This window comes from Botrytis deweyae, assembly GCF_014898535.1.
Source record: "Botrytis deweyae strain B1 chromosome Unknown BDEW_007, whole genome shotgun sequence".
NCBI lineage: Eukaryota > Fungi > Ascomycota > Leotiomycetes > Helotiales > Sclerotiniaceae > Botrytis > Botrytis deweyae.
The window spans coordinates 404,058-416,546 of NW_024066214.1; the positions used below are offsets into that span (position 1 = coordinate 404,058).

The following is a 12,489-nucleotide window of genomic DNA, read 5'->3' on the forward strand; positions in this document are numbered from 1 at the left end:
CCGGAGCACTTGGATGAGATGATCCACTTGCGTCTGCTAGACGGTGCTTGCCACTCTCTTTTACCGTCCAGCGTATGTTTCATTGCTGTGAACAGTGGAGTCCTGAACCGAGGTAGTACCAACTCGATGTGGAAACACTCTTCCTATTGGTCAAAGTTAGACGAATAAGATCATCCGCTTGGGGGGCTAATTGAGCCGACGGTGTGCAGTGTATCATTTGGCGCGGAGAATGCGTATCCTACTGAATAAGAGCCTGGATCCTTGGCTATACGACTTTCATTTTATCACAACGCATTCTTCTCGCCTCCTTTCTATCCGTCTGACCTGCCATTGATACATGTCCCATCATCCATGAATTGAAATGCCAATTAATTGTATTTTTTGGCCTTCAACTTTATTCGGTTGCCTAAATGCGCAAGACGGACGCGATGCGGGCGTTGTAGGCTTTTGCAAGCAAGCTGCAACAGGCCTGCATGTAAGAAATTAGTGTCCTGAAAACGACGGAACTTGCGGAGGCGCAAGGGCGGATGGGACAGGATAACCTTATCAAAGCACGGGCGTCGAGGCAAGAATTATCACTTGATGGACTAATAAGCCTCATGATCCATGGTGCTGTGAAAATGTGAAAGTATACTCGAGTAAGCAAGCAAGCAAGCGTCCCGACCGCGGGATCCGGGATAATCTTCGTGATGAGATATTGGGAATGGGTTTGGGGTGGGAAGGATACCTAGGTAGGTGTAGTACATGTGATGTGACTTTAAAGTTTACATTTTTAATTTGCTGTTGAAAAAGTATGATTTATTATTCAAACACCATTCAATCCATTATCATTGATCGAAAATCAAACATTTACAAGGTTTCAAGTGAAATATTAGAAAAGCTTCTCTACGAATGAATTCAAAATTCGAAATTCAAATCATGTGTAATTTTAAGATTAGCGCTGAAAGGCCTGTCTAAGCGCCCATTTTTCTTGTTCGTGTTTTAGAAATGACTTCTAAGCGCTGGGGACATTTGATTATTTACTCTCAGCATATTGATTCATTTGTATTGCACATGTTGATACTTACTGCAAAAATTGCATTATTGTATTTATGGCGTTGAACATGCCAATGAAAGGTAAGACCGTTGCATAGTTTGTACATTGGACTTCATACTTTATCGTCCAATCCTTCTCGTCACACATTTGTTTGCGTCCTTTCCCCTCATTCCTTCGTTCCTTCCGGGGGGGGAAACTTTGACCATCCTGCGAATACGCTTGATTTGGCGTTTGGGATTGAGGGGTAGAGTGTGCAGGTATTTTGTATAGTGAAAGATGGTAGGAACTCTCTAAAACGGGAGTACTAGGATAGTTATACAGAGATAAAGACATAAACATTTATGAAAATCTGCCAGACCAGTGTCTTAGCATTTACATTATACCCTCTAGATGTTTAAACCTCCGATCATTCGTTCATGAATCTTATCACCCCTTGCAAGTTCATGAATTCAATGATCTTCTCTTTACCTTTCCTCAGGTATTTGCATTTACCTATTTGCCGCAATAATGAATCATATCACCGTATGAAGTATCTAAACCAGTCTATCCGCTCTAGGCACTGGAAATAGTGGGCCATTTGTTTCTCTCGTTTCTACAGAGTATCTCTGAGCACCTTATTTTTGGAAAAGGCTGGATCGTTCTACTTGTTCATTGCTTTTTTGGAAGTTTTGATCTTTCCCAGATGCATGAGTCGGACGAGATATTCAATTGGTTAGAGCTTCTTCTTTCTTTCAATAGACTTATCATTCTAGGATACGCAAGCGTCTATTTCGTGGTCATTCAACATGTCTTCCGCATTTTAGCTTCGTCATCCTTCACAAACCCTCAATAGATCTCTCGGAGATTAAGATTGAGGATTGGGATTAAACTTATCCTTACACATTATGCATTGAGCATTATTGGAATCATTGTATGCAACTGTCCCAAAGGAAGAGAGAGATCCTTCTCCATCCAGAAATAATCCATGTACATACCAGGCCGAAGACTGAAAAGGTCGAAAAAGGAAACGTACGGCGGTAGACGCATACCTCGTAGATCATCATAAACGAGAACGGGAATTCGAACATCAGAATTAGCTCTAAGGATTACGATCCTAGTTGAGCAAGCAGATATAAGTGCCGAGATCTGAGGTGTTATTTGCGGACGCGAGTAGACATTTTATGCAGGTGTGTGGCGTGGCGTCTCTGTATTGATATTTGCATATATTGGATCTTCGTGTATGGAGTATTTATAAATAACTGGATGCTTATACATCTTATGCTAGCAATATATCTATGTCCCATTTGTAGTACGCACACGCACGCTGCGAATCCCCAAACCCGGAGATCAAGATATCGTGTATTTTCTGGATAAGCTTCTAACCAAGCTTAATTTACTCTCTTCACTCCCATGGCCATTTACTTCGTATAGTCTGCGGAATAGAATGAATGTCATTGAGCGGACGGTACGAGAAATGTACAATTGGGGCACTAGCTCCGGGATCGCGGTGGAGTCAAGTGACGTGACAGGTGATGTTGCGCAGGGATGGGAGACTGTATAGAGAGAGTACGTGTAGATGAGTGGCACGGTAGATGAGGCACAGTAGATGCCAAGTACGAAGGTCGCGGGATAAGAATAAGAATTCGGATGGGCTGCGAGGGTGTGGCACAGGAGGGGTGGGCAATTGTATCTTTCGGGTCTTTCGCTGGGTACCTCAGGTATGCTTGGATGGGTAATGGATAGATCGCCATAGATTCCATCTCACTTCTATACCTGCTATTGAGAGACACAGGTGTCATGCGGTCTTGGTTGGATATTTATTCTACGAATTGAATTGCATGGAAGGACAGGATGCTTGGATCACTGCGATACATACCGTTACGCTAATAAGCGTACCTTTGCATTGCATTGCTTTCAGACGCGCATGCTATGTCCTAAGTCCGAAACACAATTCCGAGGCCAGGGCTCTGGGAATGAGAAACGGAAATGCACCGTCTTTTGGTCGCGGTGATGATGTATGGATACGATGGCGATGATTGAGGGGGTAGGATATCTCAGATAGTAGATAATAGTACGCAAATATGCCAGTATCGATGGGGAAAGACTTCATGATTATTAATTTCAGATGGGATGGCATAGTAAGTACTTCACCCACTGGATGATATTTCATGATCGACGTATCTATGAATCAAAATTCAGAGTTCCCTTCACTTCCACTACACCTTCGAAATCCCAACTTCCAAATTCCAACAAGAAACCAAGCCCACAAATTCCTCAACCTGACCCCTGAAATCCAAACCCTCTCCCGACAAACCCGTTACTGACCCCTCACACATTCTCGGAACCGCCGATACCATCCATCCCCTCGGAACAATATCAGCGTCAAGCACACACAACGTGCGATATCCATTCACTGCACACGGGTGCCTTGCACCCACTTCACGGCACAAAACGTGGTAAATAAGGTACGAAGCGTGTTTGTCATCGCCGTCTAAGTGTTGGCACTTTATCATTCTTTCCTATATCCGATGTTCTTACTTGTGCAATGTTTGCGCACCCGTATATCCGAGATGATTTGTGGAAAGTATGGTGGAGCGATGTGCGGGCTGGGAATGTTTGTGGATGCGTGCCGTTAGCGCGGGTTCGTGCAGTGGTCGGATGAAGCGTTGTGTACATATGTACATACATATTCTAGTCGATATATCTATACCCCGCGCCAAGTTTTTCCGCAAGCGGTAGAGCGAGCCATCGTAACGGTACCGCAGCTTCGCAAGTATGTCTCTCTTGGTTATGTTATGGGTATGTAGGTGGGTATGGATTGATGTTACTAATCTTACTAACACGCCAACTAACTGTTGATATATTAATAACATGCTCACGCATACCCTGTAAACTAAACGTTGTGGGAGTAGGGTGGAAATACGAAATTACCAGGGTTCAATGGAATGCTGTATACGAGTTGCGAGGGCGCGATCGACATACCGCGGTAGCCTGTCGTGTTTACATTTGAAATGAAATTTAAAGGTGTGAGATGGGAGATTGAGAATCGATGGACGAATGAGAGGTGCGAACCGGATTGTCGGGTCCCAACGGTTGGTTGTTGGAACATGGATGAGTCATGATTTAGCTGCGTTCGGTGTCCGCGAGGAGTTTAGTCTCGTGGTGAAGCGTGGAGAGGGAAGATTTGGGTTTGGTTGTGCGCGGATAGGTCGGGAGGGGGTTGAGAGGGATGGAGAGTGCTGGCTTGTGTGTGTATGGATCGGCGGTTCCGAGTGAGAGATTGTTATTGTGAGGTTGATGGTGGTGGGCGGGTTAGCTTCTGGGTTCTGGGTTGAGACTTTTGTATGTTATGTTTAGAGGGTGGTTTGTTTGATGATTGGTGGTACGTCGGACGTTAGGTTTGGGATCTTTGGATTTGAGGAACTTGTAGCTTGTGATTTGATTTGCTGTAATTTGGGCGGTTCGCTATTAAAAGGTGTAGCGCTTTCCAGAGGCGGAATACTATCTGTCTGGCCCTTGTTTGGTTTTTCTTTATATCCATAAGTGGCTGGCTCTGTGTTGATATTCATTCATTTCGTAGAGGCAGACTACTTTGACTGTGATCCCGCGAAAGTTATCCCGGGAGATCAGTCGGATTCATCATCTACACCACAGCTATGAAATATGGGTACAATTACTATTCTTTATAAACACATGCATCTAACATACAGACGATATATATGTCCATAACCAAACACATAGAAAATTACCAAGTCAAATATTCCTCTCCTTACTCGTCAACCCAATGCACCCATCCAAAAGACCATGGAATTCTCAATACCAAACCCTCGCAAGCTTTCCTCTCTCTTCCCTTCACCATTCCCTCAAAGACAACACTCCTGGCACATCTCTACTACATCCCCCTCATTCCAGCTTTCCGGTTCTGGACCCCATCTATCCATAACTCTGGTCAAGAATTGTGCTACCGACAATCTATGCGCCGGCTAAAAGCTCTGCGATGAACTCGGTAACCAATCTATGTTTCTATCACAGCACCTTCTTTCCAATTCTACTCGTTTATTTTATACCCATAGCTAGCTCACCACGTGGAAGATTGAAAATCTGTTATTGTATTTATGGAAGTGTGTTGAGGGAACTGTTCGTCTCCAATATATGGTTCATTCGCATCCCCTTTAGAAATATTAGACGAGATGTTCATATTTATATCCTTATAAGTAAGGGATTAATTAATGGTCTAGATCATAACTCATAATTGTTGCCTAAAATTGTATATTGGGGCTTGGCAGCGCGTAGCGAAGTTGTCATTGAGCTTGGAAGGGTGACATGTCATGAGGTGATGATATCATGGTTTTGGGATGGGCTGGAATTGGTGGGCTTGGTATGTATTTTGAGAATTAAGGGGAGGAGGGGGGGTGCTATACAGATATAAGTGTACGGTGATTGTGAAGTGATTTAGTAAGGTTGTCAGATGATGAGGAGAGGATGGTTTCGGTAGTGGGTGTTCCCCCCTTTTGACGAGTTTTCGTTTCGAGGGTGTGGAATTGTGTCTAAATTAGGATCTCTGGAGATTCAAAGCATAGATAGTATGATATCTTCGTAATTCTATTGTGATGTGATATCATTGATTGTCATCAACTTTTGATGTCACTTTCGTACCCAAGTCTATACTGTTATTGTCTTTACATTATCTTTAGAGATATCCACATGTTCCATTCTTTCACCCCATTTCCTCTGTATGCTCAGCGCTCGTCTTGAGATCAGCTCGCGCTCTTATTATAGTCTGATTATTTTTCTCTCCAACCATTATGTGACTGATTGGTCATCGTTACTAAGTGTCTAGAGTAGGAACGATTGCTTCAGAGGGGTTTATAAGGATTTGGGATGAGGAAACTTACGTTGAGAAGCTGATGACAATTCTCTACATTGGTAACTGATTCAATGACTCTTTCATGTGTTTGGTGGTTAAGCTTCCTTGAGTCCTTAAGATTCACTTCTAAGTTTTAAATCAGCACCTATGTGCATAGATTTCTGTGATCATACTATTAAAGCTAAGTAGCTGAAGAGAACTCCCAAAACAATTATGAATCGTTACTCCTTGAAAATATCAAAATCGTTGGATTGGTACCTATCAGCTTTCAGTTGCCATATCACATCAGGTTCATATCTCATCAAGTTCCGCAAGATATTATATCCTGTCCAATAATTAATTGTTTTATCATCTGACTCATACTTTCTATCTGTTACTGTCTCCCGAACAGTCAGATTCAAAATTTGTTGATACTCTTGTCGCTTATTGCGGATTCACGTCATCCTCTCTTCTCGTCTCTGACAACATAGCTTCACAAATAACAATATTTTATCACTTCTGATCACAATAAAATCGCATAGACACTTGATCTTTACCCCTTTCCTCTCAATTCCAATTTTGTTTCTGAAAAGAGGCAAAATCTGGATCGATAGCTGCGTTACCTCATATATCCATTACTTTTTGCATTTTCAGACTTGCTTGTCATTCTTCTCGATAGATATAGGCTTGCTTGTATGTAAATACACTTATTATCGACCAGTAAAGCGGGCAGGCGCTCAAGTAAATACGAGGTTAACGACATGAGAGGCTTTTCACGGTCAGTACGGTGTAAAGGGCACTAGAGAATAGATCCATAAGTATGATCTCTATATAGAGTATTGGAACAAGATTCTCTATTTCGAGCCTGCAAAATATACAAGTTTGAGAAGATAGCATATCATGGCCTTCAACGCGTCTGGGTCTGGGCCTTTTTTTCGTTTTACCTTGGATTGATACGTCACGTCTGACAAGATGATAAGTGCGTACCACGACAATCTTACGCTTTTACATGTTTACAAGTTGGCTTTAACAATATAATATAACGTCGTTTGATGGTACCCATTATCACTTGAACATTTCTTTTTGATTCATCTCGCTGTATAATCCCGTCGTCTTATTTTTTCACAGACTTCCTGTTATCATCCCAAAATTGTTGTTTTATAATTCTACCAAATGCTACTGTTCCTTCTTTTCACTGAGAACTGCTAGAATACAATCCTTTCCTCTCCCCCCCCCCCCCCCCCCCCTTGCTTTGGATATAGATCAGCCCATAGACCACTGGTACAACCCACTGTACCTAACTGAAGGTGATATTCCTTGAGTTTTTGTGAAGAGTTGTACAAAAGGACTCGAAATTGAAGAATCGCAGCCCCGGTTTCGAAATAAATGGCGGGGGAGGAGAGATGATCAATGGAGAGTTCTATGAGTGAATCTGGTAGGTGGGCTTGGTATTCGATGCGAATGTTGATTTGTGATATACTTGCAACCTGTTAGAGGCAATTCGATTGCAACTTTCAATCGTGCTCATTTCGCTCCCAGGAGTGACCATCATCATTAGAAGTCGAAGTTCTGGCATAAATAAGTCGTACCCAGAAAATTGACGTTACGCTCCCTAGAACCGGGGAAAAGATGGAAAGATGATAACGTCGAACAGCTTTCAAAGGCTTGAATTGCATGCTGCCTTTCCCTTGCTGTCTTATTGTCTGTTGGAACGACTAGTTTCACCAATCTATCGCCCAACTTCTGTCCAGATCTGAAAGCACTGGCAATAAGAATCTACCCTGATCTCTGCACTCGATATAGTTAAAACTTTCAGGACTGCCTTCAACTTGTGTGAAACAAGGATGGAAAGAAGGACACCAGAATATAGAAAAACTACTTGATAAAGCTCCCAATGCTGTTGTCGTACTAGTGGTGGATGTGGATGAGAATTTATTTGCATAAACATAAATTTTCGGTAAGGTGAAATTGCAGTAACAAAAGCAGGGGCTCTCGCATGGTTGCATAATGTTGCCATAGGTATTAGTATGACAAATTGACAATGTATCGTGATGGCTCAGTCCACGGGTCTTCATGATTGAAGTGTTGATGCGATTTTCCGCGAGAATCCGAAGCTCGTCGTGTGCGCCACGAGAAAAGTTTGCAGATCCATGGGATAGATAGTTCACGCCAGTACCAGGAGATCCCCCATCAAATTGATCATTAGAGGTTGTTGTGCCGTAATTTGAGTTGCATTATGACGCGCTACGTCCACTTAAAGATAAATTGTAAAGACTCTCTTCTTGATTTTTTGGATCCATTTGACAGTCCCCATGTTTTTGCAAAAGGCAGGACTAGGAAGAAACTCGAGATTCTTCGTCGATGCAAGTACTAAATTCAGCTTTAGACTCGGATATGGTAGTCCATAACTTCCTGGATATGTATCTAAGATCCCGTGGGTGCAGTAGCGAGTAACTCCGTGTCCGTCACCGATGGGATGATAGTGGTCTCGGTGGATGAGATCGTAGATTTAATGGTGGTGGTGTTCGAACTGGCTGCCACTTCACTGCTTATATGTGAGCAATAGCCTCGAAATTTTGGGATCTTCTAGAACAGAGATGTAGCTAGCTACCTTTGATTTTTGTGATTTCCTTTTGATGCACTAACTCCGACTCCAATTCCAATGACCACGCAAACCACCATGAGAAAAACGCTAACAACCATTACCACCGTCTTTCTAAGAACTCCAAAGATCCTTTTGCCTTCGATTTGAATAGGTCTAGATTTGTCGTAAACTTCTAGCCCCGCTCCATTAAATGGGGCTTGGTTTCTAGTTGAATATGCTACCTGTCCACGCACGACTGATTAGCATTTAATTCTTCAAACTCAAATCTCAACTACCCACGGCAGTAAATTGCGCTTCATCGGCTTCTAATGTTGTCCATGGTTGTGTCATTTTGAGCGATCTTGCTACCCCGCGATGTTGAACTTTGGAGCCGGAAAGTACTCAATCCTTGATGTCAAAATTATATAATATGAATCAAGATACTATTGATCCAGGAACTATCGTGACGCGGATGAAGAACAACAAACGGATTACATCTTAGAAATTGTGATAAGACAACTTTATGTGCCGCAGCCCCAAAATGCCAAGTCTCTCCTGGGGTAGTACTAAAGGATCTGATGAGTCTCGGCTAATCATCTGATTGGTGAAAACTGTGATATAATCTCGTACGCGACCAATGAGGACGATTCCTTGGGGTAATGTAAGCCAAGGTCCAAACATCCTTTTTTGATGGAGACCCAAAATTGTATTTTCCAATCATTGATCTTCAACGGAATGATTATGTGGTAAAAAGCAATACCAAGAAAAGACACAAGAGTTTGGATTGAACAATTGTTGCCTGCCTGGTTCCGTTCAATCTACAAGTTAGCAATTAATCTTATCTTGTATTTGATCTAGATGCCACGAAAGTCTCTCATGATATGTTGTTTTCATGAGGTTTATGAGTAAAGTCGACGTCGCACGAGGTATCACCACCCCTTGTCAAAACTCACCAGGATTTCAAACTACAGATTTACCCCAGATTTAGGCTCGCTTTTCATCCCGCTCTCAATTTTAGCAATTCTTCCTTGCGGTATTTCCAAAGCAATTCTTGACAATAAAGTCGGATTGATCTACTTTAGAATCGCTGTATTTGTTTCTTGTTCACCTGTTGATTAAAAAATCTATTGTGCCCTGAAGGAATATCGCACAAAATTTGAAGGTGTATATACAATGAAACGGTGAAAATTCAACGATATACAAGATGCGATAGGTCAGACCCAGGATCTTGTAGGATAAAAAGGAATGAAAAGTGCCATTTTTGGATTAATCCAAAATCACCGACCCCAATGGTATTCGTCATCCCCTCATACTTCAGATATTCATCTCTTATTAATTGATATGAAAGAAGTTTTTACGAGGAACCTTAGTCATATTTTGAGGAGGCGTTCACCAGTTCTCTTCCGCGGGAGCACCACGTCCAACGTCAAACTCTTTTAGAAACAGGCCAAGAGGATTCCCTGCTGATCTCGAGGAAAGACCAGATCGACCACGTACTTTGGGGAAGTAATCACTACTCAGTGATGTGAATCATCTTATTCACCTCTTGACATCCAAATTTAGGCTAAGACTGCGCTTTTTTGCTCCATTATCCACACGAAGAGAATCATGCAATTCACAGACCCAAAAGTTCTTCTCTTCTAGCTGCTCTACTTAAGCCATGCTTCATTTTAAGTTCCATACCCCATGAATTATTCTTGCAGATCCGAATCGAGAAATGCAAGTGCCTGATCGGATTAAGTGGCCGGGTTCAAACTTATAATGTAAATGGACTTTCCGGGTTTGAGAGAAGGGGGGGGAAAGGTGAAAGGGTATCTAAGAGGCGTAATAGACAGGAAAAAGAAGGATGAGACGATATGTAACAGCAGATAATTATCAGGCCCAATTAATATTCCTCACCTTACCTACCATTCCTGCACAACTCCCACGGCAAATTGAGCATTGAAGCCGTGAGAACATAAAAAAATCCATCCATACAAGGCTCAAGAGATATCCACTACTTTCTGCTCTGTATTTATCAATAAAGCAATACTTCTTAGCAAAGTATGGAAGAAACAGATTGAAAACAACAGTTAGAAAACTCAACAGCGAACAGAGAACAACAAAATCCTCGAGTGTGTAAAGGAATATTTCACCTCAGTATCAAGCTTGATTTAAACGCAATCGAATTATGCTCTCTTTAAGTTGAGATATTGTCCAACAGATGGATGGAGATGTCTATTTGATCAGAAGGGGTATTCAGAAGAGCGGCTTACGCATTGGTACCAAGATTTATAACTTTGTATCATCTCAATATTGGTTGTGTTAAGATGGGAGACGAGAGTCTGGGACAAAATAAGATACAACGAGAAATATGAATTTTTGAGACTGCAGTTGTCTCAAAAGATTTGAAGAAAGAAAAAAAAATTCCCATGAGCGAATGACTCTTGAACCTCTCACCTTATGCACACACTATCAAGAATGTTCCCAACTTTGATTACCAGAAAGATTGTCGGGAGCACAACTTTTATAAGCTCAATATTCCATATACTAAGGAATAATACGACCTAAACCGAGGTTCGCGTTATCGTAGAGGATCTGAGTATTCACTCGCAGAAGTGGTTGTTAATCCGATGAATTCCTTTTCCTTAAATTCACGAGGGGTAGTGAGGTAAAAGGAGGGGTATATCTTGGTACCTACTATCACAGCCTTTAAATTCACCAGGTAGTGACATTCAATTATCACGCCCCCCCTCCTCTCCTACTCTATCAGATCCCAAAATTATTATCTTCACTTGAAGATATGGACATCCACCACAACCTCGATATCAATCACCATATCCCTCTCAATCATCAATCCAAAACCGAAACAGTAATAGGGCTTCGAATTCACAATCTCAACACAATCGAAACCCAATTCCTCCATCATTCCATGGCAGTTTTTCGTCCGCTCATACAATTAATGGAAACAATGATAGCCTTACCAGCAGATTTTCGAAAAAGGTTCAAAGCCTTACTATGATGGTCAGATGACATAATATTTCGGCGAAATAGAGTATTCTGGGCCACCTGGGCAAGTCATTTACTCAAGTTAAACATGCATCAAGATATATGATACACTTGCCACTCCTTAGATCTGAGGATACCAACAAGGACCCCCGGTAAATTTCAGGGCATGATTTGACTTTCTTTTGATGGAAAGAATAGGAAGAAGTCAAGAAAGAAAAGTAGCAGTAAAAAATGAAAGGAGATAGATTCACAACTAGTGACTCTGAATGGGATGAGATGAGATGAGATGAGATGAGATGAGAAAAGTATTGATTGCTGAAGTTTTATCCCCTAGACTGTCAACTAGCGGCGCCGTCGCTTAATGAGCACTTATTGACTAATTAAAATATCAGGATTTTGAGATTTCTTATTATTTTGATGTATTTTCTTAAAATAATTATTCAATATTTTATGTTTTAATAAAAATAAATAGTATATCTTTTAATTCTTTATATAATGTTTTATTTATTCTTTTTTTTAAAAATAAATATTGAGTTTTTGATTTAATATATATTTATAAGTATATATTATATAAAAATCGCTGGAAAATATTTCTTATATTCTAAGGTGAGATATAATATTATTTATAAAATTATTTAGTTATTATTTTATAATTAAAAAACTATATATATAAAATTGATATATTTATTATTATTTTTCAACTAAATTATAATCTTAATATATAATATCAAAGGTTTTATATATAATATTATTAATGAAGTTATTAATGTTCTTGCTTAGTGCACGGACCACATACGGCGCCGCTAGCCGGCAGTCTAGGGGATATGGAACGAGAGCTTAATAACACAATGATCAATATCAAATAAAAGACAACAAAACTCTCCGTCAAACTGACAACTTTCAATTGATATCCTAACAATTCAGCACTGCCGCGGACTATCACTATAAACAAACATAAATTCTGCCTTTACGAACCCCAAGTTGGCGACTGCAGATTGTTAGATTATGTTGAAATAGGTCGCAGTGGAGAATGAACTGATTGAAATTTGGGTATGG

The 12,489-nt window shown here is 40.9% G+C and overlaps 1 protein-coding gene across 1 annotated transcript; it reads right to left on the minus strand.

Annotated features, from left to right (window-relative positions):
* Nucleotides 1–8,285: 8,285 nt before the first annotated feature.
* On the minus strand, nt 8,286–8,796 carry EAE98_003824 (uncharacterized protein; the record flags this gene model as incomplete). Its single annotated transcript, XM_038951444.1, has 3 exons — nt 8,286–8,406; nt 8,473–8,687; nt 8,746–8,796. The coding sequence occupies 3 exons, from the start codon at nt 8,794–8,796 to the stop codon at nt 8,286–8,288; spliced, it is 387 nt and encodes a 128-aa protein (XP_038811917.1).
* Between the last annotated feature and the right edge of the window lie 3,693 nt (nt 8,797–12,489).